Source organism: Lissotriton helveticus, chromosome 11 (genome assembly GCF_964261635.1).
Source record: "Lissotriton helveticus chromosome 11, aLisHel1.1, whole genome shotgun sequence".
Lineage (NCBI taxonomy): Eukaryota > Metazoa > Chordata > Amphibia > Caudata > Salamandridae > Lissotriton > Lissotriton helveticus.
In genome coordinates, this window is record NC_136072.1 from 729,647,944 (window position 1) to 729,675,703 (window position 27,760).

General features: G+C 44.4%; 1 protein-coding gene across 3 annotated transcripts in view; it reads right to left on the bottom strand.

Moving 5' to 3' along the window:
- The window catches only part of EBF2 (EBF transcription factor 2), a 215,674-nt gene that overhangs the window by 181,608 nt on the left and 6,306 nt on the right, over positions 1 to 27,760 (bottom strand). For all 3 annotated transcript variants that reach the window (XM_078666609.1, XM_078666607.1, XM_078666608.1), the window contains exons 2-5: positions 20,276 to 20,432; positions 18,335 to 18,398; positions 17,819 to 17,874; positions 15,632 to 15,705 (exon numbers count right to left, since the gene is read on the bottom strand). In XM_078666609.1, the coding sequence (XP_078522735.1) occupies positions 15,632 to 15,705; positions 17,819 to 17,874; positions 18,335 to 18,398; positions 20,276 to 20,432 (351 nt within the window). The remainder of the gene's footprint in view (positions 1 to 15,631; positions 15,706 to 17,818; positions 17,875 to 18,334; positions 18,399 to 20,275; positions 20,433 to 27,760) is intronic.

Sequence of the window (27,760 nt, forward strand, 5' to 3'; positions counted from 1 at the left end):
TCTGGGATGGCGATGGCGATGTCAGGGGCTGAGGAGGAGTTCATCCAGGTCTCGGTGATGAAGGCAACGTCGGGAGCGGTGGTGTCGAGCAGGTTCCAGAGTTCTACGGCGTGTCTGTGGATGGAGCGGGTGTTGAGCAGGATGCACTTGAGGTGGGTGCTGCTGGAGTTTCCTTTCACCAGCTCCGCTATCTTTTGTGCCCTCTTCTCCAATTTCCATTGTTTCCTATATCTCCGTCGTCCATTTATCAACTTTCACTTTTATGTATCTTCCTGCAACTTCTACCTTTTCTGCTATGTGTTCTGTTTTTCTAATATACTTCATCCTTTCTTTTTCCAATATTTCATCTTGGCTCTGTGTCAGAGAAGGGAGCCCTAAATATTGTGCTACAAAAATAATATGGCCACAATACCAACTACCAAAATCTGGTAAAGGTAAGTAATTATAGATAAGTTTAGATTTACTATTATAATCTCATGTATGCATCTTGACAATATACACATCATCTAAATGCATATGCGAAAAGTTAAACGTTTACCATGTCTTTACACTCATGTCTCCCTATCTCCTCTATCTTCTGCTCCCCTCTGTCTTCTATTTCTCTATCTCCACTCTATATCTCCTTGATGTATGTCACAATATTGTTGTCAGAAATGTGTGGGTCAGGAATTTCAAAATTGGAATATCGAATGGTTACAATAGCGTGAACTCAATATTGTGTGACAAAATATAACCAGGTAAGTTTATATAGATTTTCTATACCTAACTCTACATATATTTCATATATTTTACCTTGGTGAGATCTATATCTTAAAGGTACATAGATGTTGAGTTAAGAACATAAAATCTATACTTGTGCATTTACAGCTTCAAAATGTTGTCCCTCTATACTGTGGTCACGATAATGTGACCTTTCGATATTCTGACTTTGATATTGCCTACCACTATTGTCAGAAATATTGTCTAACATAATATTGTACTGTGAATATTGTTTACAAAAATGTTGGCTACTAGGTGTAGGTTTTCTTTTAATAGCTCCTGGACCACGGCCGGAATTTCCCCACGGTGCGGGGAAATTCCATGCGTGCGCAGATCGGACGGCTCCCGGCTGTCCGACGCACACGCCCACCATGACGTCGGACAGCCGGGGGCCGTCCAACGCAGTTAAGGGGTTAACTCCACAAATGTTCTGTAAACAATAATTAAGACACATGTTTAGATCAGATACTCTTCTGCTATAGACACTTTTCTGCTACCCTACCCTTTCCCCACCTATCTTATTTCAATTTCCTCCTGGGTGCAAACCCTCTCCCCTGTTCCTCTTATTACCTGCCATTTCAATCTTCCCATATCTCCTCTTTCTCCCCCTTAATTCCTCTAATCCCTTTATCACATCTCTCTTTAAATTTTCACCTCTATGTTTCCTTCCCTCTTCTCTCTTCTGCGGTCTCCCTTCCATTACTCTAATATCTCCATATCTCTTCTCTTCACAAACTCTCTCTATCGACCTGTCTGCCCATCATTTCTCTGTCTCTTATCATTCCCAAGTTCACCTCTTTGCCCCAGTCACGACTCTTCTCACTCTTCCTCTTTCCCCAATCATCTATTTCCTTTCTCAATCCACAGCTCCAGCACGGTGAGCTCACAATCATTGGTCTGAGCTTGATAACAATGTTTTCATCAAGGAATTATTGTAGAATATTCTAATCATGGAAAGTGTGTCATTTATTCTATGTCTACCGTATGTATATCGGATTGGTATGGCACACTTCTATGGGGGGGTATAAACACCTCATTGATTCTCAGTTAGAACATGGTCTATGGCTTAATCCAAATGGGACCTGCGACTAAATAAATTTAATATTACACTGCCCAGTGTCACGTGTCAAATAGCGTAAAAGAAAAGGAAATAAGGAAGGAGTAAACAAAGGAAATTACATTAAATCAAAAAGATAATAATTTTAATTGGAAGTAAGTATCTGAATATTTGCGAATGTGGACTTATATAGTGCAGACCTAGCTACAAGCAAACAAAGCACTGTACAATGAAGGGGTGGCTCAGAACCTCTTTAGAGCATAGGGAAGTTGTTACAGATTTGACCCACACAAGCAGGATAGTTACACAAAGGAAAGAAGGAGCTGTGTGTGTTTCAGAATGAGGAGCAGCAGTTGAGCACCAAGAGGCAGGCTGGGTGTTGGGAGATAGGTCTGGGCCAAAGGGATTGAGACAACACAGGAGGCACTCATGTGGAGTGACCATGGGGTTAAATTGTGATGGGCTGTTGCTTGAAGAGTAGGATTTTGAGTTCTTTACTGAAGCATGGAAGGGAAATTGTAGAGCAGATTTCGAAGCAGTAGAAAGAAAGAAAGGGCTCAAGGAAATTGGATAGGACAAAGAAGGGAAAAGGTATGCAAAGGAGGGATGTAAGGAGATTCAAAAATAACATCCCAAAAACAAGAAAAAAAGAATAACATTGACTGAGGCAATGAAAGAAATTGAGCAAATGAAACAAAAAAGTTGTTAATTCAAACAAAAAAGAGCCCGGCAAGAGTTGAAAAATGAAGGAAGTACAAAGAAAGACAAAACAGAAAATCAAAAACAGAAATAAAGAAACAATTGAAGAACACCACTCAGAGATTGAAACTAAAGGTGATGAGGAAGAAAATATAGTTTGTTGTCTTTGAACAAATATGTAGAGTCAGCTACATAACTTTTGAGTCGTTCAGCTTCCTTTTGAAACTAGATGTAAAACCCCTTCTCCACCCTCTGCATTTGCCACAGGTGTTTCTATGCGTTCTGTGTTTTTTAATGAAGTAGAAGGAACCTGCACTAGTTTGGCTCAGGGAAATGTTTATCACCGGTTTTTCAAAAGTCTGTAGAAAAGTGCCAGGGGACAGAGGGAATAGTGATGAGGTTGCTATGCGACAGCCACCACCTCACATCCCCTTCATCCCCAGTGTAATGCCTTAACCATTCCCCTGCTGCCATACACAGGGTCGCCCGGTTGCAGTCAAGCCTTTCTCACAAACCAGTAAGATAGCTGAGCGGGTTGAGTGACCACTGCTGGGATCTGTGTGTTAACTGCAGGTTACAAGAACCGAATTAACGTTTCACTCTTCCAAATATGAGTGAATGGGTAACATTTACCAATGTTTAATAATAATTGCACGATGCAAAGTTTTCAAAATTATTTAATGGCTATATTAAAGAAAAATATTATTGTGTAGTATAGTTTGGATAAATGCTAGGCATAGGAAGCAAATAATTGTTTTCATTTATGTGAAAGAAGACAGAATCATGAGACCAATTAATGTTTCATTACACTGAAATTAACCACGCCCTGGTTAAGACTGCTACATAATACAATAGATAAACTTAACACAAGAAACCCTGTTTTTAAGCACGCTCTACATATGTAAAATGAAGCTAACGTGTACTTGTGGGAGCTATATCCAGGCTGAAATATTATTATCTCTGTTAAGGGATTTAAACACAGCTGTGCCACCCCTAGAGTGTCATTTTTCAACCTGTAATCCAACATTTCTTTTATCGGTAACTAATACTTGTATTAGTTGATGGATAGATTGTGTGACTAAACTGCACGGATGTTTCTGCATATTATTTATACAGGGAAATAGTGGGCATGACTGTAATTCATGTGTCACTAAGGGATCTGAAATAAAAAGTCATTCTCTTGTAGGGATTTTTAAAGTCTGGGACCTCAGAACCGCAAAGGCTGTAGAGCTGAGTTTGGGTATTGGGTATCTGTAGGAACTAAGAACTCCTATATTCTTTGGATGGGCCAATACAATAACCTTCTCTATAACAGACTTGTTGCAACTGTCACTATTCTAACAGTGTTGTCGGTGAACGTTGTGTCTTCTGTGACCAATGTGCTTGACTCGGTTGGGGAACTGTAGAGGTTGTTAATGCTCCCCTACACAGTAGGCAAAATAATCTCTTCTATGACAATCAGGGAGGAGCTCAAAATTGAAGAGGCAATATTAGCATATGTTTCAAATAAATTCAAGACCAAAGTTAAGAGAGTTTTTGTGTCTGGAATTACATCAGCTTGAAATGTGTAATTTAACCATGGTGTCTCCTTTTCGCCAAAGCTATGAACATAAAACTGAACATAAAATTAGAAAATTGCTTGCTCCTCCATTAGCTGCAAATCTTGTACTCTTCTGGATTTCTTAAAGAATTCATGAGCACTCCGGGTAAAAAATGATAATTGCTTCTTTCACTGAGTTATCATGTGCCTCAAATATAGCAGTGATTATGCTAGGTGGAAACGTTTGAATATAGAACCCTGGCACACAGGTGTAGTAGCACATTTATATTTTTTGTTACACCATGTGGAAATATTTTTTCTGTGCTAATACTTCTTGTCCTAAACTTCAAATAAGGTAAATTCTCCAACGTCCCTAAACCTCCATACATCTTCCTAATGACACACTAAGAATTGAAACCCAAGAGCTTCTTCCAGGGCCAGGCAAAGATCAGTGTTCGATTTGTATTCCCAATGAAGCTATATTTACTTGATGATGGCTCTGTATTTAGTGAAATCTGTGTGAATCTCCCTATGAACATTAATCTATAGTCATATTATTATTGGGTAATACCACCCTCAGAGATACACAAAAATGATGCATATTATTATAAATAATTACTTATCAATCAGCAACGATGGATAAAGGCTGTGTTTTACAATATTTGTTCAATTCATCCAAACACTCTTAAAACATCCATATGTAACTTATGCAGGTCAGTAGCACGATGTGTTCATTCAAATCTTTGCTAATCTCTAACCATGTTTATTCCTTGTACCTGTACAGTTCAATGTGCAGTATTTTTCATCCAGGGCATATTTTAATGGTATTTTATCAATATTTTGAAGGAGACGTTTAAATAATAATGGTTAAAAAATATAGTTTTGTTATGTTTAAAGGGCTAGAAAAGGGTGTAAAAGCTCGAAATCAATTTGAGAATCTTTGCACCTGTGAACTAAAAGGTATTTGTTGACTAGGAGACAGTGAATAGGCCAGGAAGGAATTCAATCCAGTGATTTATCGGGAGAGGCCGGTACAGACTGAACCAGTGACTTGAAACTAGAGAGGTGTTGTAGGTTTTTAACTGGTACTGCAAACGGTAGCGCTTATTGACTCAAAGTGCAAATTGAAATTTAAATCAGGACTTTGCATGGAAATGGCTACCTGATTTTTAAACCAGTGAAAATATTTAAGCTAATGACTTAGAGTGAGAGGAGAAGGATTACTAGAGATTCAACCCAGTGATAAGGCTGGCAGAGACACGGAGCAGTGATCTAGAGGCAAGAGGGCCAACACAGGATAAAATGAGAGACTTTAAATTAGGAGGGCTACTAGCAACTGGAACTAATCCTTAGACATAAACCAATGGAAGAGGACGAGGGATCTATAGAGGGGAGAGTCAATAGAATGACTCACAGGGAAGAGGGTTAGTTGAGATGGTTAGAGGGTCTATAGGATTTAATACTGGTACCTCAGATGGAGAGAATAGAAAAGCTAGGAGCAGGAGGCATTGAAGGGAGCGAGCAGGTAGCGATTTAAGCCAGTGCGTTAAAGCAACTCAAGAAGGCCTTATAGAGATTTAATGTAAATGGAGATTTCCTGTCGATATTGAAACCAATGTCTTAGAAAAGAGGGCTTGCTTAGTTTCAAACCAGTGACTCGGGGTGGAGGCGGATGGCACAGAAGAGACCAGGGGCTTAGAGAGAGTGGAGGGGACTTGCAGATATTCAAACTCTGATTTGTAGGGTAAGGGCTTAAGCTGAATTATTTATTTCCACACTGCTGCTGCATTTGTGAATGGCTTGTGTGAACTGAATGCATATATTTCCCCATGGTATATATCCGACCTGAATTATTCCAAATCCTCGCAAACAGATGGAAGGGGTCCTGCTGGCACTAAAGAGAGAGTGACTATAAATCTGCCATAACTGCTGAAACTGTATTTGACTCGAGCAGCATGGGGATGTCAAAACAGCCCATTTTAGTCATAAACATAAATGTTGTGCAAAGCACTGCACGAAAATCACACTTTTGTGCCTCTTAGAGAAAAGATAACAAAGAAAAGCAGCAGAGCACTGGCGAGAGGTTTGCTTTTTGTGGCACAGGCCATGTCTTTAGTAACAAAAATATATTTAATACACGCAGTATTGGTTCGCTCCACTAAGTCATGCCAAAGTGTTCACTTTTTTCAAAATGCAGACTGAACATCCGTAGCTGTACAAAACATGGGTACATATATGTGGAATGTTTTTATCACACACACTCCATAAATACACACAAGGTCATATCATGGTGTGTTTTCACTGAACAGTGAAATGTGTTGGGATACACGTATTTCCGTGCAAATATAAAAGGTTTGAATGGTCTGTCAAACAATGAAAAATATTTGAGAAACCTGTGTGTGTCTGTGTCATGGCAGTGATAAAAAATGTTCTAAAGAAACATCATACTCGGAAGTAATAATAAATCTTCATTCAATAAGGTATAGTTAAACTAAGACTACACGGTACCTCACAGATTCCATTTTGCAATCACAACAGAGACAAGCAGTGTAGATTGCAAGGGCTTCTTTTAAGGTTGTTTCTTATGTGTGTTTGATAAATTTATTGATGAAAGACCAAAACAATAAACAGATAGCATCTTGATAAACTGGCTTAAAACACCTTTTAGCCAATAAAAAGCTAATTTTACTGCAAAAACTGTACAGAGAAACACAGCCTTTGTTGCATACACAATTTGGAAAAGATTAGCAAAGTAAGTTGTAGAGGAAGATTCAAAAGTGCATTTCTTATTAAATACACTAAGACTTATTTGGTTTGTAATTTCTTGAAAAGAGCTCATTCAGGATGCATCAAGTTTACTGGAGAGTGACCGCTTAGGTTAATGCACGCATCATCATTCGAAGTCTTACAATGCTTAAAAGTGGGCATACATAATCATGCTAAATAGGCTTCCTTGTGGTATTTGTTTACTTCCAAGTGTGCTTCACATTTTTTGATTTCCTTTCAATTTGCTTTGAAATTTAAATTGATTCTTCGATGGGTTTGTGCTTTTTACTACTGTGTATTTTTCACCAATGTGCCTTTTGCATTCTTTCAGGGAGAAGCTATTTCTTGTTGATTTAAAAAATAAATCGTCTCTGAACACTCAAATGCTTATTCCTAAAAATACCTTACTTTTTAACAAACGTAATCTCCTATTGCTTGACTCTGTAATAAGCAGCATAAATGGAATAGTTTTTCAGAACACCAATAAATGGAGGGGATTAATTAAGAGAGAAAGTGTACACAAGCGCCATTTTGGCACTTAGTCAAGGAGACTGCACCTCTCTGGAATAACAATAGACTAGTTGAGTATTCTAAGCACTCCGACCATGCACAAACCATGGCAGAGACCGATATAGGGGACTATTTGAAGATCCACGTGACACTAGAGTATGTAATACAGTTAAACTGGTTGTCCGGACTATTTTGTTAAGTGTAGTTTATAAATGTACACATTCATGCACTCACACATCTTCTTAATCATGTATTCATACTCAACTCACTCGCTCATCCAATAGGGCCAAATCATAAAGCCACTTAAGAGGATTGAATTAGTACTCCTCTTAAGGAGCAGGACATTCACATAATCTTAAATACCTTTGTGAAACAATCCCAAAGCATCTAAAATGGGACTATTCAGGATCTTATCACATACAATTAACACATATAGAAAGGATTGTGCCCTCTTTGCACTTTTACTAATAAGGAGTTGGATGTTTAGGGGTCAATTCACAATGGCCTTTATGAGTATTTGCAGTCGTACTCCTGCATGCCTTAGTAAATTGGCCCCAATATGCAGAGAGCATCCATAGACCATTCTTGGCTGGCTGTTCTCTTGCCTAAAGATTCATTCTTTAGCAAAAAATCCACTTGATTTGTCACCCTGACCATTTGAAATATATTTAACACAGTAAAAGATATCTTATAGTCACAGGGAACCTAGTGGGAAATATGAAGGGTCTGTGTTGGTCAACTGGAATATATCCAGTGCAATGGGGGATCTGTTTGGGTCAGAAAAAGTTAGTAGGAACAATGAAGGACAGGCTTTGGCCAACTGAGATGTATTGAGTCCAGTGAGGTCCGTGTTCACTCACTAGTAATCCAGAGTAAAAAGTGAGGGATTTGTTTTGTCCAATTTAAGCGTAATGAGTGCAGTGAAAAATGTGTTCTGGTTACAGCAAATTATGTGAGAAAAATAAGGGCTTATTTTGGCCAACTGGGTTATATTGAGTGGAGTGAGGGATATAGTCCAGTCACCGAAAATGTATAGGAAAATGAGGGATTGGTTTTGCCCCATGGGAATGTGTTGATCGCAATAACCTGTCTGTTCCAGTTGCTGAAGTATATTAGGAAAAATGAGGGACTTGTTTTGGCCTATTGAATGTATTGTGTACAATGAGAGGCGAGATCTTGTCCAATAAAATTAATTTGGCACTCTGGGGAATATGTTTTGAACAAGTTAAGTGCACTAGAGAAAGTGGGAGACCCCCACTAATCAAATGCAGTGTCCAACGTAAGTCCATGAGGATGGTGTCCATGGCCAATGTTCTGGAATACTATTAAATAGTTGAATAAATGAGTTCTAATTATATTCATTGTCTGTAAATGTATCTTCAATAACTGCAGAAGTGGAATAACATCAAGGCATGTACACCTAAACGCTAGGTGCTTTAAATGGGCAGGCACTCAGTACATGCACTTCTTTAATCTGGAAGGCATAGTACTGGCACTTCCCAGCACAATGATTTTAATGGGAGAGTGCAAGCTCTTCTCAGCAGCTAACAGATACCCTGGGGCAATGAGTACCTGCACTTCTATATTTCAGTTTCAAACACTGATAAACGCAAAGCAGGCAGGCGTACAAGTGCAGACACTCACTATCCCACAGTACGTGCTTGCTACTAAGAAGTGCAGGTACTTTTCCATTCGAAGTAAGGCAAACCTGTTGAGAAGTGGGAGTGCCGTCCTTTTCAAATGAATGAGCTACAGGTACTCACCTTCCCCTGAAAGGACTGAGCAGACGCACTACAATCGTTTTAAATTGCGCACGCCTCCCTCTCGTCCCCACGCACGGGAAAGCCCCCCGATCTGTCTGCAGTCTCAGCCCCAGCGTGGCGGCTTTTGTTGAGCGCTCGCCCCTCCCTCAGACGGCCTAACAAAAGTGTCCAAAGTCACACCATCTGCCCGCTAAAGAGCGGCTCGCAGTGGCCGGCTGGCCCGGCTGATTAGGGGAGCTGTCGGTGCCGAGCCTGGCAGGGCAGGTCCCAGCTGTGCCCCGCCGGGCTGCAGGCAGCGCTGTTATTAGGCAGCTGGAGGCCTGGGGACCGCTGCTGTTCCGTCTGTAATGTGCCCGAGCCCCCCGGCGGGCGGGGCTGGGGGGGATCACAAGTGCCACCGCCCCCACCCTCCGAGGGTAATTGGCAGAACAAGAGCCATCAAGGCAGATATAGGAGGGAGCCCGCGCTGGCACCTTCTGTGTGTATGAGCTGAAGGCGGGTGGTTGTGTGTGTCAAATGCCTCTCAGACTGCAGAATGCAGAGAATGCAACGTCCAGATCTGAAATCGGACGGGCTCGCGTGCCTAAGTGTGTCTGTCTAAGTGTGTGTGCTTCATAGTCTGTGTGCCACTGCATCGTGGACTGGGCCCTACGTTATGCATGTAACAGTGTGAGGGTATGCACTACTACGCTTGCGAGTCACGCTGTTTGGAAGTGGGTGTGTTTCACTGTGTGCTTGCAATTGTTTGTCACTGATCGTGCTGTTGTGTGTGCCCCACTCTGTGTGTGTCACACTGTATACGTGTGAGTTTAACTCTGTTTCTTTATGTGTGTGTGCGTGTCTGTCTGCGTATGTCTGTGTGAGTCACTATATGTGAGCGTCTAACTGTAAGTGTGTGCCCGCGCGCGCGTGTAGAGCGAGCTACTGTATGTGTGAGCCACTGTGTTTGTGTGCGTGTCCTACTCCGTGCTGTGTATCTATCTATGTGTGTGTTTGTGTGCGTTTCCCACTCTGTGCTGTGTATCTATCTATTTGTGTGTTCGTGTGCGTGCGCTGCTGTGTGCGTACCACTGTATGTCTGCATATGTATGCGCGGGTACCAAAGTGTATAGACACACGCACGCGAATCCCCAGTCTATGTGCAGTGTACGTCACACGTCATCTGCGATCCTGCTCCGCTTTATTTTATTTCGATTGCGGTATAAAAACAGGTGTTGCGAAAGCTGTACAAAATAAATGTCTTGCGACTGCTGAGCAGAGTATAAATATTTGATGTGCGTGTCTGATGCAGACAAGTGCATTTTATCTTCTGTGCTGTGTCTTCGGTGATCCAGCAGTTCAGAGACCGCTGTTGTCTTTACACAGAAGAGCCCCCGGACTAGAGAGCCCGGCTGCCTCCTTGCTCCGGGTCGGGGCGCTCTTCACGTGGCACAGGGCATCGGGCGCTATAAACAAAGCAGCAGAGCGAGGCACTGCCCACAAGACAGGAACGGTGCACTCTGGCACAGTGGGGCACCGTGTGCACGCGGCGCCGGGAGCTCTGTGAATAATTACAGTGCATATGCCAACGCGCTTGGCACTGTGCGAAGCCAGCACGCCTTGCATGGGTAAAGGGGCACTGGCCGTGATAATGCATGGCGCTGGGGCACTCTTGGATGGAAGGGGCACGTGCCCAGTACCGGCACACCACACTCGGCAGGGCGCGAGGGCAATGTGCGCGATCATGGCACAGGTGTTAGGGAATTGTCCCTTTGGTAAGGACAGGGCACTACGAGGGGCACAGAGGGCAGGGGTGCGGGTCACTGCGCACAATTAAGGTTCTGGTGCCATGTCACTGTATATAACGCCGAGACATCGGGGTAAGGGGCATCTAACAGGGGCACTATACGAGGTAATGTGCGCATAGTACGGGGCCGGGGGCTGTAAACAACGCAGCAGTACGGGAGTACAGCACACAAGATACAGGCGCTGGGCAAAGTGCCCTGTAATGGTACTGACGCCATCTACACAATCATGTGCATGGTGTCGGGTCATGTAAGCACGCCCAGGGCATTGTGCACGTGGCACGGGCCGGGCACGCCAGGACACTCTCCGAATGACTGGGGCGATTTAAAGGACAGTGCAGTACACTGAGGGGGTCCGTGGACACTGCACAGCAGCTCTGGGGCGCAGCACACAGGACACGGGCGCTAGGGCCCTGTGCCAGGGACCGGGCATGGACACAATCACTAGAGTGGCGCCGGGTAATGTAAGCACGCCAGGGGCACTGCACACAAGACGCGGCTCTCGGGCATTGGGCCCGGTAACGGGACTGGGACCGGGCATGTACACACTCATTAGAGTGGCGCCGGGTAATGTACGCACGCCACAGGGCAGGGAGCTGTACACAAGACACTGCGCTTCGCACTGTGCCCGGTAATGGTACTGAGGCCGGGCCGCGGCATGACAACAGTCATTGGAGTGGCGCTGGGGCAATGCACGCACGCCAGGGGAGCACCGTACATAAGACATGGCGCCAGGGCCCTGTGCCCGATAATGGTACTGGCACCGGGCGTGTACACAATCATTGGAGTGGTGCCGCATACCAGGGGCACTGTACACAAGACACGGGCGCTAGGGCAATGCACCCGGTCTTGGCATTGGGTCCAGGCATGTGCACAATTATGGGCACTGTACAAATGCCAAGGTGCGGGCACTGAGCACATGGCACAGGCTGTGCACACAGTCATGTCTGAGACGCCAGGACCCTGTTGTCCTCGTGGCAGTGCGCGCGCACTGAGAGGCCGAGGACTGCAAACAAGGCTGAGGGGATGGGGCGCAGTACACGGGACTCGGGCTTCGGAGCGCTGGGCCCACACAGGATACTAGGGTACGAGCACTGTGCACGTCATGGTAGTGCCCCCTCGGTAATGCACAAGAGGTCGAGGAATGCAACAAAAGCAGAGCGCCCTGCACAATCCATAGGCGGGGTGGAGGGGACACCGGGCCCAGGAAAGGGTACATCCGCAATAGCACTATATGTACGGCAGCCGTGCGGGACCTGTCATAAATACATAGAACAGGCGCGCAAGAGCTGAAAACACGGCGCGTGCACCCGGCAATGCGCGCGCGGCAGCGCTGGCAACTTTTACAGCCAATCACAAGCACTGATGGGAGTCGGTTCTGGCGCCCAGGGCGGACTCGTAGTTTACGTCTGTTGTCAAGAACGCAACCGATTCACTGCAACATTTTACTCTGTATGAAAGATGCAATGTAGATGAAAGGTATTATTATTATTATTACCACTAGAAATGTTGGTGTTCGTGCTGTGCAGTAGTGCCATTTTTTTAATGACACACCCATTATAACTACATTTAATTTTTTGGCTGGAAGTAATATTATTAATACTGCTGGATAATAGTAATGAAGACAATGGTAATGAGAAATAATTCTAGCATTAATAATAATAACGGTAATAATAATCCCGCATATTAACACCAGCAATGTTACGACTAAACAAAATAATTATAGTGAAAATATTTAGGTTTTGGGCGGGGAAATCATTTAACCTGGGTGAAGAGTGTCCGATCATGTACTTCCTTTGGAGTAATGAACACCGACAGACTTGCAAACGAAACTATAATTAATACAATATCATTTTTAATAATATTGTTATTATTAATAGCTATAAGCTGTCAGTAGGAGTGATTTATTTTAGAATCACGAATATTATTAATAGTAATAATGATTCTGATAACATCATACAGCTAGCATTTTAACACCCCTGGATTTTTAATCGAAATAATTAAATTAAATAAGTAAACACATTATTAGTATTATTAAGAATAATAATAACAATAAGAAAAAGGCGAAAAAGAAAGGCAATAATAACAATTATTATAGTTATATTAGCAAGCATACTTTTTTTGTTTAGTGACACGCATACAGGTGGATTTGTTATTTTTCTTTCCATCACAATTATTTTGGAACTGGGATGTGTGCGGGTTTTTTATCGAATTGCTGTATTGGGTTGATTTAAGTTAATAGTTAATAGTTAAATCTCAAGAGGTGACTCTCGCGCCCACATGTGTTCGGTGTCCGCGGTCCCGGGCGCGGTTGTATGATTTTACAACGAATTCCGTTGTAACGCATGCCTTTACCACGCATGCGTTACAACGGAATGCAGTCACCACGCACATCCTTTACCACGAAAATACCTTTTACACGCATACTTTTCGTTTTTAAAATATGCATGTAAATGGTATTTTCATGTTAACGGACTTTCACCCTAAAAATGTACTTTTTTTTATTTAACTCTCTGCTAGAACACCCATCTATTCATCCTTACCTCTCCTCTCCTTGTTTTTCCGTGGTGACGTTGTACGTCATTAAGAGGAAGCGGAAGTGTTTTTCCGTTACCTCTTAAGACGCCGATCTCCTTCACTTTTTTTTTTCTCAAACAGGTTCGTCTTTTTCTTTTTAAACCCACGCTTTTCTTTTGCTGGGGGGAGACCCCCCAAGTCCCCCCCCCCTTTTTTTTTTTACTTTATCGCACATGCCTTTACTACGTTTTTCGTAGTAAAGGTATGCGTGGTAAAGGCTTCTCGTTGTAACCACGCATGCGTTGTAATGCATGCGTGGTTATGGTGTGCGTAGAAACTGCCGCGTTGTAGTGGCCGTTTCCCCCCGGGCGCTGCTTTGCACTTTAATGTACTCTTTAGGACCTCGTTTTGCGGCGGGTGTGGAAGTTTAATGTGGAAGTTTAAAGCTGCGCTTTCTGCCCGTGGCAGCGGCGGAAAGTTCAGAGCTTCACACTAAACAGTTAAACCGACTCCGACGCTGGAAACCACAAACATTTTTAAAACGACTGACTCTCGCATCCTACCGCGAGTTTGGGAAATGTGTGTCTCCCTATGTTTGTTAAAGGTTTCTACATCCGCAAAAAGGCAATTCATGGTTTCTACCTGTGGGACATATGCTTAAACTTCATTATATGTGGAAAAGATATTCGTTGTCACGAAAAAAAAACACTAAATGCGGAGTTACACCAAAGTCCAGCTGCTCGTCTCCATTCTGCAAGAGCGCTCTTGCAGGGAGCGCTTTAAAACACTTGTTGACAGCTGACTGTTCCCGCCCCGTCCGCATTCTGTTATGCAAATTACGAAGCCGAAAAGCAGATCAAGCTGTCTAAAGGCGACTGAAAGCAAGCGTCGCACACGCTTTGAGCACAGAAGAGGTGTGCCAGAGAACACGCTTAAAATCTCAAGATAGAATTTCAGAAATCGCTTGTACAGCAGAGAAAGCAAGACTTTCCACAGGGTTTAGACGTTTTTCGCGCGGGGTTTTTATTGCTGGCAATTCTGATGAAAAGGAAACGTGATTGCGTTTGTGAATATTGACATCTGCGAGTGTCATTGAATCTTAATGTGTGGAGGAATCAAAGGCAGAGCGCATGGGTGAGTGGGCTTAAGCGGTTCGTAAGTTAGCGTCAGCGCTATACAAATAATCCATTCATCCTTATATATGGTTCAGTTAATGACTGGCCATAAACAAACCTTCAATAACTGGAAAAGTGTCTGAGAAACAAAATCCATTAAAAGCCTCATCTATATAGTATGTTCTCGGAGGGTTTTCCTAGGGCCAGACAAAGTACTCACCCTCAGGGTTCCTACAACATACACCATAAGTGTGTACTCTGGGAATTTCAGCATACCTCAGACATAGTATGTGCCCTGAGAGTTCTTACAGGATATATCCGATATAGTATGCCATCTGAGGGGTCTTACAGAATATTATATCAGACATAGTACTCGCAATGAGGACTACTACATCATATACAAGACACTGTGTATACTCGGAGGGGTCCTACGGCATACAACAGAGGGAGTATGTACACCGATGGTTTTTACACTATATATCAGGCATAGTATGTACCCAGAGAGATCTTACAGGAAATGAGAGATATAGTATGGTCTCTGAGGGGTCTTACAGGATATTATATCAGGCATAGATCTCACCCTGAGGATTTTTACAACATATAAAAGACACAGTGTATACTCGGAGGGTTCCTCCAACATACATCAGATGGAGTATGCAGTCTGAGGGTTTTCACAACATGTATCAGAAATTGTATGTACCCTGAGAGATCTTATGTGATATTTCAGATATAGCATGTAGTCTGGGGGTTTTGTGGAATATTTCAGGATAGGTATTTACAGCCAATATCAGATATAGTGTTTACTCTGAGGATTCTTAGAGCATATAACCGAGATAGGATTCACTAGCAGGTTTCTTACAACATATAGCAGACATAGTATGTACTTGAAGGGTTCTTACAGTGTATGTAACAGACACAGCATGTACTCTGTGGGTACTAAAAGGATAGAAGTTCTTAAAATATATATATCAGTCATAGTGTGTTCTCTGAGGGTGCTTACCACATACACCGGGCCTAGTATGTACTCTGAGGGCATTTTACAACGTCTGTGAGACATATTATGTTCTCTGGGGGGTCCAAAAAGATGTATAACACATAGTATGTACCATGACGGTTCTTACCTGCACATGACCTCGTGGGTAAGTAATACCCTACACATTTCTGGATTCTTGTTCTGCCCCTCGTAGGTAATGGGCTGTGAAAGTGTAAGTAAAAAAACCTAGGTTAAAATATGCAATTATATGCTGTATACATTAATAATTATACAACTAGAACATAGAAAATGGAGCTTGATACATGGCATTATGATGATAAAGAAGCTTCTCTGAGAAGTGATAAGGAAGGATTTTGTGTAAACCGCCACTCCCTCAACACCCTTATATGAGTTGACGATGACCACTACCACGATTTCTCCTTACGCTGGCTTGTCATTACTTCATCTCTCTCTCGCTCCAAAATACTAGTACTGAAGTTCGAAAATAAGGTGAGTTAATAGTCATGTGGGATCATAAGGGAGCATTGCCCTTAATGGTGCAGACTGTTAAAAATGGCTTTTAATGGGTTTACATGACATAGTTTCTATTCAGTACGAGCAGGGCTTTTAGTGGGCCGGGTCTCCCCGGGTCTGAGCACCGGCAGTTTTTTTAAGGAGGACTCGAAACGGGTCTCTATCGGGCTCTGTTTTGTGCTGGGGCACAGGAGGTCCATTTTTTTCGAGTGTTATAGGGGAAGAGAAATCCTTTAAAGAGAGTCATTTTCTCTCTGGATGTCTCTTCTCTTTTCGGAGCTAAGGAGCAGCAACATTGTCGTGGCGTCACAAGGGCTTTATCTGGAAGCTTTTTCAATATTATTAAGATTATTTTTTTTTTTGCATATTTATATAGCGCGAAATCCACCCGAAGGTATTGGAGCGCTTTACAAAAGCACCGTATTTACATTACACATTGAGGCACGGGGAGATTAAGTGATTTGCCCAGAATCACAGGATGTGGACGCGACCCCGAGGCTCGAACACTGGTCTCCAGTACCAAAGTCGGTAGTCTAGCAGACAGTTGCTGCTTATTTATCTTATGCAACTAACAACCATTAACAAAGCCAATAGTCCTGACTTGTAAGTATGATGTTACTTATTGCATCATATATCTGGATGCAATGACAAAAACAACTAAATACCAGTTGGGCGGCACACTATGCTAAGCACAAACTTTTAGTGTACGTGTTTTAAGCCACGCCCTTAATTACATTGGCCACGTGCCCTTGACAGACCCCCCCCAGTTTTTTCATCCCACTTAAAGCCTGAGTACTAGCACACATATTTGCAGAAACTATGGCAAAGTGTGACAGTAGCAACACACTTCAAAGTAATAATTGGAAAACGTTCTGGGAGCCTTTTGCAGACAAAGAAGACCCCTTGAATGACCAGTGGCACCATTGTCTTCTCCTGTTATTCCCCAATTTCTCATGCCACCCTCTAAATGTAGAGGAAATGGTAGCTTTCAATAGTTACACCCCTTCAGCCATTTTCACCATCAATACTGGTCTGATCAGTACCGGTAGCATGGTCGAGCCAGTGGGCATGTTACTGTAGTGGTCAGTTGCTGCATTTATGTTGAGGTTGTGACATGTTTCTGATTCAGGATCTTGCATAAAAGCAAGGAGGTATGAGGTGACATTGATTCAATCAGGGTTGGTAAATGGCAACTACTCACCCGTGAGGGTCTCAAGGCGATTGGGGGAGGGGGGCTCTTTTGAGTGATGGGGTTACTCAAAAAGCCAGGTCTTGAGGTCCTTCCTGAACTGGGGTAATGTGGGAGATTGCCAGAGGTGGAGGGGAAAGGTGTTTGGCTGCGATTGATGTGCCCTTGACTGGCACCACAGGAAGACTGCTTATAGAGGCGTGACCAGTGATGTAATGCAGATGCCTGCAGCCCCAGCAATGCAGGGGTCTCTCACCATTCAGGGGGCTTATTCAACCTCAGGACTATGAATATCTGTGGCATGGGATATTCAGTGGCCCCACAACACATTCTCCAAAGGAGCCTCATCAATTCCTGGTATACGACTTTCATGACACATTAATCCATATATAAGTTTCAAGTTAATCCATTCTTTTATAAATCAGCCATGCATTCCTATTAAATCCTGTGTTTGCGGCATTATTATGGGAAGGGCAAACAGGATATGCACAGAGATCAAGTTCCCCTAACTATCCTTGAAATGTGAAGTGCACTACTGGACTAAACTCTGATCCTGGTGATCAAGAAGGTCCCTAAACCCAGTAAGAAGTCCCATTGAAGAGCGCTCTGTACCTGTTTTGTGACTGAATCGATAAGCCTGACAAAGAGGTCCTGTTCAGTTCTGACACCTGAGGGAAGGAAAAAGAAGGAGAGACACATTATCAGATTGTTGACTGGAAGAGAGCCCCATAACACATATACAAATGCAGCTCCGGTGCAGCCGAGATTCAGTGTTACTGAGTGCCAAGGATACCTACTCTTGATTCCACCTCATGCCTCATTCTTCCACACTTGAGACTTTGTGTCTCTTTATCTCCCTCATGCACGTTCCTTTCATCTCTGCTTCTCACTTTGTCAGTTTTCCTATCTTTTTCTGTCTCCTTCTTTCTCACTTTACTGAAAACCTCTCTCTTGCTCTGGATCAAAATAATGATGAAAAAATAGTCACGGTCCTAAAAATGAGTGCCACTGCCCTCCACCAGCCACACTGACAAAAAGTAAGTTCTGGTTTGTCCAGTTTATTCTGCCTAATACGTTGCCTGTAACCACTCACACTCAGATAACACACACGCATGAACATGCACTCACCATTGCTATACAGGAGTTGCAACTTGTAGTGAGTGCCATTATTGGTTTTCTCGTTGGGCTGCTCCTGGGGATGAGAAGAATACATCAGTTTATAGCAAACGTTTCAGGCAGACTATGAGGTTTTTGCAGATGTTCCAAAGCAGAGGTCTGTTGGCTCATCTAGGTATCTTTGGAATACTTGCAGTCTTGAGTCATTTTAGGTCTGGCTTGACACTGCAGAAGTGTGCAGTGCCTATTGATAACAATTGTATACAATTTACACAAAGTGGGTTATTGCCCCCATCTGGAGAAGTATTACTGTCTCACGGCATGCTATTGGTGATTTGGTTTGTCATTCTGCCTCTCACCGAGTAGTTGCATTGCCATGTATGAGGGACTATCTTACATTTCAAAAGCATCACACATTAAATGATCTGTTTCATAGATGCATTTTATAAATGTTTATAAATGTTTAGCGAGGACATTAAATACAAATCTTGTGTTTTTTTGCCCAGGTGTCTGATGGATTTAGGGGTTGTACAAAGATCACTTTTCAAAACTATAAGGTCTCTGCTTTGTATGTGCTGTTGGTATTAGAAAAGATTAATTAATGTGGGTGTAATTGCCTTAATATAGCAAGAGACAGGCCCGACAGCTACTGACAATGGTGACAAATAATAGCGACAATGGTGAAATTAATGAGACCCCTGGTGTATGGTAATAAAGTGCATTATGTTTGAATCCACATTCTAAAAACTGTGATTGATCAAATGAAATATTGAGTAATTGAATCTCTTTTCCCTTCTTAGGAGTGACTGAGTAGTAATGGTGAGTACATACTCAGTCTAGTAACCTCCTGGCACTGACTTCCCAGGATTTCCAAACGATCACGTTCCTTTAAGAACTAAGCACCTGTGAGCACTTGGCCAATGCCGTCCCCAAGCAGGTAGTGAGTAGGTCAGGCCTCATCAAACTTCTCCAGAGAGTGGGCCCCTGTGAGGTTTCGTTTTCACACCTCCCATAATTGTTAAATGCATGTGCACACTGGCCAACTCTCGTGCTTCTGTGTACTGAGTGACAGTGAATGCTAAATATACGTCATCTGTCCAAGTACTTAAGTATTTGGGAGTACTAAGAGCAAATGTTAAGTATGTGGTTATTACTGTAATTCCCTGAAAGCTCTGAGGGGCCTACGAATTCGCTAACAGAAATCATAATAATAATAAAAACTATCTTTTTCCAGGCATCAGTACTGATTAAATATCATCCTGGAGGCACTGAGTACAAGTAATAAGACAGTTTTTATTGCACAGTTACTTAAAATCATTGCAATTAGTTACATAAAGGACAGTAAAAAACATTATGTTCATCTTACTACTGAGTACTGGCAAAACCTCGTATCTCTAAGTGTTTATTTTCACTCAAAAAGTTGACAAATTGTATTCCCATTAAATACTCGCACATTCTGACCCATGCAGTCCAGAGGTGTGCCCCTCTCAGTGTACAGTGAGCGAGGGCTGGGTGCTGCAGGCCCCACGCAGCCCAGGGGTGCCCCTCTCAGTGTGCAGTGAGTGAGGGGCGCTAAGGGTACACAGCGTCCTGCACGCCCCATGAAGCCCAGGGGTGCCCCTCTCAGTGTGCAGTGAGCGAGGGGCGCTGAGGCTACATGGCGTTCTGCAGGCCCCATGCAGCCCAGAGGTGCCCATCTCAGTGTGCAGTGAGTGAGGGGAGCTGAGGGTACACAGCGCCCTGCAGGCCCCACGCAGCCCAGGGGTGCCCCTCTCAGTGTGCAGTGAGCAAGGGGGGGGTGAGGGTACCTAGCGCCCTGCAGACCTCAGTGCTGGCCTCTGGCGTCTGTGACGCAGTTCAGCCGTTGGCAGGCCTCGCGCCGCTCTAGTTGCACGCGGCGGTGGCCGGCGTAGGCCACGCCCCTCCACGCCTGCGCCAGCGGCGCGCGCTCACCTTGTCGTTCTCCACGAAGTCGACGAAGGACGTCCGCTCGATCTCCACCGGCTGCCCCTGGCGGTCGTACAGCGCGAGCACGAAGTGGAAGAAGTTGGATTTCCTGAGGTTGGAGGGGGGCTGCTTCTCGAAGTGAGCTCTGGAGAGGGCCACTCCGCTGTGGAAGGAAGAGACAAGCAGTGAGCACAGAGAGGGAACAGAGCAGGTGAAGACAAGGCTGAGGACCGACAGTAGAGACAGAGTGACGGATGAAAACGCAACAGGCATACAGAAGGAGCACAAAGCAAGCGTTTCGAGGGAGCACAGGCAGTTGAAGTGGGCACACAGGACAGACAGTGAGCAGCAGAGCACACATAGAGAGTTGTCACAGGGTATTTTTAAATCCACAAAAGAGCACAGCTGAAAGTGGAAGGACACAGTGCGGAGCGTAGAAAGGGAGTACAACCCCCACACCGGGTGTGCAGAGAGAACTGCCAAAGTACATACACAAAGCGAGCACCTTTGAGGGTGAGTTAGAGCCAGGAGAGTGCGTACAGCCCTGCTGAGAATGAGTACAGAGTGAATACAGAGCAGAGAGCGTCAAGCCCTATAGCTCGGTGGGGGGCTGAGGCAATGCCCACAGCTGTGCTGAGTGACAGCAGAGTACAACGAGTCAGTGTAGAGCATAAACAGAAAGTAGAGTTAACCCCAGAGCGAGAAAGAGTGAGAGTCTAGCCCGAGGGAGGACAGGGACAGAGGGGTAGGGCATTGTTGCCCCACTCACTGTGAGTTACACCCATCTCACTCACTCTCTCTCTCTCTATTTCTCTCTAATGGGTCTCTATCTGTCTGTCGCGGAATCAGGGCCCAGAGAACTAATCCAGGGTTCGACAGAGATAAAGGTTCTTAAGCTTGAAAGAGAGAGATTGGGTTCTGTCAGGGGAAGGCCTTTAGGAGGAAGAAACAAGGATCTGACAAAGTGAGAAGAAGCGAGAGCAAAGCGTGAGAGTGGAATCAGGGCCTCACACAGCTCATCCAGAGCCCAAAGGAGACAGAGAACTGAAGGACAGACAGGGAGAAAGAGGAGACATTGAACATGGAGTCTGACTGAGGGAAACTAGGGCCCGACAGAGAGAGGAGGACCAAGGCCTAAAGAGAGAGCAGACCTGCAGCAGTCAGAGAGCTCACCCAGGCAGACCGAGAGACATACAAATCTGACACACAGAGATTGGAACTGGGCCCAAGAGAGAGAAGAATTCGAGCGGGACTGACAGAGAAAACAGGGCCCGACAAAGAGAGAGATTAGAAATAGGCACTGAGGGAAGATCAGGAGACAGAGAGATGTGGAAAGAAGGTTTGTCAGGAAGAGACGAGCCAGAGACTGCCGAAGAGTGAAACATCAGGCTCTGACAGAGCAAGAGGGAGAACTGAGACTGAGTAAAGGGGAAGGGTCCTGAAAGAGAAGGCTGCAGTGGTCTGGTATGAAATGAGAGATCGGAAGAGGGCTTGACAAGGAAGTGGCCGACTGAAAGAAGGTCCCAGGGCTGGGACCTTCTTTCAGGGACAGAACAGAGGCAAGATAAGAGTCAGAAACAGGAAGCAGGGCCTGGCAGGGAGAGAGGCACGCCTGATTGACAGGATAAGGGTAAGGGCCTCATACAGATAGTTCAAAAAGTTGGGGAGGCTGGGGTGGTTAGGACACGGCAAGGCCAGCCCGGGGATGAAGGTGGAAGGGGCCAGAGAGAGAGAGAGACTGGATCACGGGCCTGGCAGAGAGTGAGAAGTAGAAAGAAGGCCCTGTAGGTGGAGAGAATCAAAGGATTGCCGAAGGGCCCGTGCCTCATACTGGGGACCTAGAAGAAAGAGGAGTTCTGGTGTCTGACAAAGGGGTACCAAGACGTTAGAGAGACGTAAAAAGCGTTTTATAGGATGGGGGCTAAGGCCTGGCAGACAGAGAAGTTGACCTGAGTATGACACGGGTAAAAATGGGCCTGGTAAAAAGAGAGGGGGGCAGAGCCTGCGTTGGACCGAACAACGAGGCCAGGCAGAAATGCAGACGGTGGCCTGACAGGGACAGAAAAGAGACCAGGGCCGAAGGGGACACTCCCTGGCAGAGAAGGGAACAAGGGTCCGGTATATAGAGCGGGGACCCAAGGCTTCCCCTGGGAAGAAGAACAGAACTGGCAGACACGTGGGCAGAGGACTGACAGGAGATACTGGTCTGGCTGTTCCAGGAAGAAAGAGGGGAGCACACGCCTCAGAGGTTTGGGATCAGAGACCAGCCCCTGACAGGGAAGGGGGTGTCAGAGACGGACAGGTGACCTCCCACAGAGTAACTCGCGTGGCTGACAGACAGTGAGAAACAGGACCGGAAGAGGGAACATCGGTTGGCCGATAGCGGCAAGATGGCCTGATAGAGAGGGCGCAGAGCTCCGACAGAGGTCTGACAGACAGTGAGACCGAGTAACCAATCCCGACAGAGGGAAACATGGATCAATCCGACAGAGAGGCGGAGGAATCACCTGACAGAGTATGGAACAGGAAAGAGATCCTGCCAGCGACAGGTAAACAACCCCTTGCAAGAAAGATGTCAGGCATAGAAGGAGACATGCGCCAAAGTAGAGGAAGGGGAGCTGCAAGTATAGGAGACGTAGGCCTGGCAGAGAGAAGCCACTGATGTGACAGAGCGAGGATGGGAGGGAGAGAGAGAGAGAGAGAGGGAAAGAGAGAGAGGAAGCGAGACCCAGAGAGAAAGAGAGAGAGAGAAGGAAGAAGAGAAAGAGAGACCCAGAGAGAGGGAGAGGGAGAGAGAGACCGGGGCCTGATAGAGAGGTATGACCAGGGTCTAACAGGAGAAACAACCCCCCCCCCCACCCCACACACACACACACACGCACACAGTGTAAGGAAGAGGGCATTGATCCTGCCGGGCAGAGTGCCTGAGGCTTGGCTTTAAGAGGTGAATAAGGCCCTGATATAGTCGGAGCCAGGGATGATGAGGGAGGAAAACCATCGAGCGGACACCGAGAAACCGATGCACACCAACAACTGACAACACACAAGAGGACGAAAAGGTGTTACAAAGATAACTTTAGTTGACTCACGACAGACATTGAGGTGATATATATTTTAGAAGACAGAAAATACGAACAAGTTTTAAAATAGTAACATTCTGCCTAAGGACACTGTACAGACCGTGGACGTGCACATGACACAAATATCACCGGCATGTATACTTAACCCATGACCTCCAATCAAGTAAATCATGCGTCCTTTACACATGTACACCTACATTATTACATCACACGCTCTACAGACACGTGCATGACATATCCTACAGACGTCCACAGCACACACCTCACACAAGTGCATTGCACAATATAAGGGCGTGTACATCACACCTCCGACAGACGTACACAACAACTCAGTGCGAAGCATTAAAGGAGTCCGGAAAGCATGTCTGCCTATCTTGCATACGTCAAGACGTCGACATGTACTCGGCACAAATCAGAAACACATTATTACATCCATGTCTATACATACACATATAGATAAATACATAAACGTAGCCGACTGAATTTTCTCAGACACCCTGTTTTCAGTATAATGTGAATGTGTGCGTTCGGATTCCTATAATAAAGCAACTTTGTGGCTTGGGTACTATAATGTATGCATCTGGAACGCACTTGCAGCGTTTTACAAAGAGCGCAGGAAAAGGCTTTTCGCAGAGTTAAAAAGCGGCGTCGCGGTGACCTTCCTCCGTTTTTATGTTGTTTCATTTTGCTAAGAAAGCTTTTGAACATTAGGACGCCCGGGCCGTAAGCGGTGTCATTTTTCTATCAATTAAACCTTCAGAGAGAAGGGCATTAACAGCCACAGCCTGCCTCGGAGTAATTTACTGTCACTTCGGTTGGGAGGAACTTGACTTGAGGCGCTGCATCTGTGCACCCCATCTGTGCGCTCGCAAATACTGCCTCTGTCTGCAGGGGTCCCTGCCTCCTCCGCCAGAGCACTCCCCGGGATGCACGATGGATGGATGGACGGAGGGAGGAAGGGAGGAAGGGAGGGATGGATGTATGGACGGACGGACGGACGGACGGACGGAGGGTTGGAAGTTATCCATGGATGGATTGATTTTATGCACTATATTTAACTGTAAACAAAGGGGCAGTGATCCGTGCCCACAATCTGTGCTCTCATAAATACTCTTCTTGTCGGTGGCTGGGGGCGTTCTGCCACCCCTGCTAAGTACACATGAGCAGTGATGTACCTCCGACAGACGCATAGACTTGTTGCACAGGCTATATAATGCGTTCTATGCACGTAAATACAGAAATACGTATATGTGCAATTCATCTGACAACTCTCAAACACTGTCTCAACCCACCCATGCCAAGTAAGCTATGGTAACAATCCATCGACAGAAGACCGGCAACTAACTGTATAGCCTTGCTGTGCCTGATAGATAGATAGATAGATAGATAGATAGATAGATAGATAGATAGATAGATAGATAGATAGATAGATAGATAGATAGATAGATAGATAGATAGATAGATAGATAGATAGAGAAAAAATAGGGGAGAGGATGTGGCCTAATGGCTATGGGGTAGACATGGAAGCTGGGAACCAGGTTCAAGTCTTGGCAGGGACTCTCACCACCCTGTGATTCTGGGCAAATTACTTAATCTCCCAGTGCCGAACAAAAATGAATGTGTCAGTCTGTAATGCAACTGGTGCTCATGTAAAGCGCTCTGATACCTTCGGGTTGAGTTCCCACTATATACACCCTTACCACACCCCTCCAAAAGTGATAGATATTGGGGTACACCTCACAAACCATACATATATACACACAGTTGTGTCGTCCTATCTGCTTTTCTGAGCGCCCCAACGAGGCCTCTGCCTTTTTGTGAGGTTCCACACTTTCTCAGATTAATACATATCCACAGAGCCATCACACACGTACACTGATGGATGGATACGCCTTGGAGTACCCGCTATATACTATATGCATGTTAATGCAGGGGTTCTCTCCTATCCATACACTTATTAATATAATCTCCATCTCTTGAAGCGAGGGTGGGCGGGGACAAATGGCCTTTGCGTTTTATAACTTAGCTGCGAGTACAGATTTGATATAATATATAGATTTAAAAACAGAGCTATCAGCCGGTACACACAGTCTGTGTGTGCACTTACAAACATTAACGCTGCCTGCCAAGGCCAAAATGTCTGTTCAGTACACATCAGAGCGAGTACCAAGATTTGGAACAATTACATATACACACCTCGTATGTAGATCATTACGAATGTAAATATAATGACTTCCAAATATGTATATGTAGCAAATAAATACGGCCCTAAACAGGGTCATCTGTGAGAGTGGTAAACGTTTTCTTTTAAATACGGTCCCTTGCCTACACACCTCCATAAAACTTTATATGCGACCTTTATAAAATAAATACGTGCGTATCCAAACACCCCCTCGAAGTGTTGAATATTCTCTTCCAAACACCCACCGGGAGGGAGGGTTTCGTTAGCGTGCACGCGCGCGCGTGCGTCTCCATGATAGGTGTACCCCTGAATAATTCTGTCTGCCCCCCCCTCCCCCCTCCCTGCATGGCTACCTGATGGACCCCGAAAGGTGCATGCACCAGGGCGCGTGCACTAAGACACTGGAATATGTGTCCGGGCACCCCTGAAACTGGGCTCCGAAGAGTCCTCAAGAGCCTGGCAGAGCATTAAAAGAAAGCTACTGTGCTCGATACACCTCTGCAGACACGCGCCCGCCGGGTCACAAACTGTGACAAGGTCACACGGCGCCTCAGTGAGGTTCAGTGGGAGAGCCGCCGCCCCGGCCGGACATGCTGAGCCGAGGTCACCTGTAAATGTTGTCACTGAGCGGAATTTGGAAATCAGTCCCAGGCGCACGAGCTCTGCACGTGGGGGCCCGCGCGCCTCTGCGCGAGCGCATCTGTTTGGAAGCACTCACGCAAATACTGATATATTATCCTTCCACCACCACTTGTCTGACAAGAAAAGTAAGACAACTTTTCTGAAGAAAGGTTTGTGTATTATTGATTGCATTTTACACACACACACACACACACACAGACGCGCGCGCCATGGCAGTGGAAATACATATGACACATTGGCACATGTTATTTCGAGGAAGAGTACTAATAAACCCATATGTATTACTATGCTGCAAAGGACACACTGTATACTGCCTCACACATTCCATATTACAATTATTGCACACAGGGAAAAACGTCTCCTAATGATTATAAGGCAACCTCAGTCTTTTAGTAAAGTGAAATAATGTGAAATACTAAATATTAATTGAACAGAATTTAAAAAGCTATTTATTGCCGTTGTTGAGGAAGGAAGGAGCGTCACTACCCCTGAAGCCTTTCGGTTAGTTTTGGCCCTCCCCGCATTCATCAATAATCAATGGTAATAAGTAGTATATTACGCTCCTCAAATCTGTGTGTATAGTCACACGCAGAATATAAGTGTGTATATATATATATATATATATATATATATATATATATATATATATATATATATATATATATATATATGTATACACATACACAATATAAGTATAAATATAATATAAGTATGCATACAATATATATAATATATATATATACACACACACTTTCTGATTAAAAAGTGGAGATTTTGCATTTTGAGAAAGTACTGTCACTGATGTAAAGTTAAAGTGCATGTGTGTATGTACAATAAAATACATATGTGTATCTGTTTCACGTCCTCTCTCTCTCTCTACATATATGTATGTGTGTGTGTGTTTGAGTACATTTATTCCTGTACTCTCTTAATACCTTAGATCAATCGCGCTGGTTTGAAGACGAACACTTTGTAAAGAAGACCGGGGCATTTTTGTATGATTGATTTTGAGACCCTTTAACTCGAACTCGGCAAATACATCTTTAACGGTAATTTACAAAAGTGGCGTCAGCGCGGCGCCAGCTTGAGAAAATAACAACTCGACACTGATTGAGCGAGCCACCCTATATTTAAATAGAATAATATTAAATACGAATGATCGGAACATTTATAGATTCGCACGCGCAGTGGGGGCTTGTTTATAAATCTCGTGTCGGGTCTGTAAAACGCTCCGACAAACGCACAACTCTGAGGAGGGCTTTGAGACAGTCCACCGGCTGCTTAGAGAATGCTTCGATTTTTTTTTATAGATAGACAATACATGTATTTATTCGATTAAAAGATAAGCCGACACATTCTAAATAATACACGTAGTTTTATAATTTGTTAAAAAACGTGTTTTTCAACATGGAAAGAAACAGCTTGAGGGGTAGCTATAGGCAGACAAAATGGATGAATGAATGCATACGTGAAAATTCACGGAAATATAGAAATGGCACAAAAAGAAACGACTCAGTCGCTTCCGTGTTCTGCAGACAGGACTTGTGTTAATATTTATTTTAAATTCTCCGCAAACGGAAGGGCTGT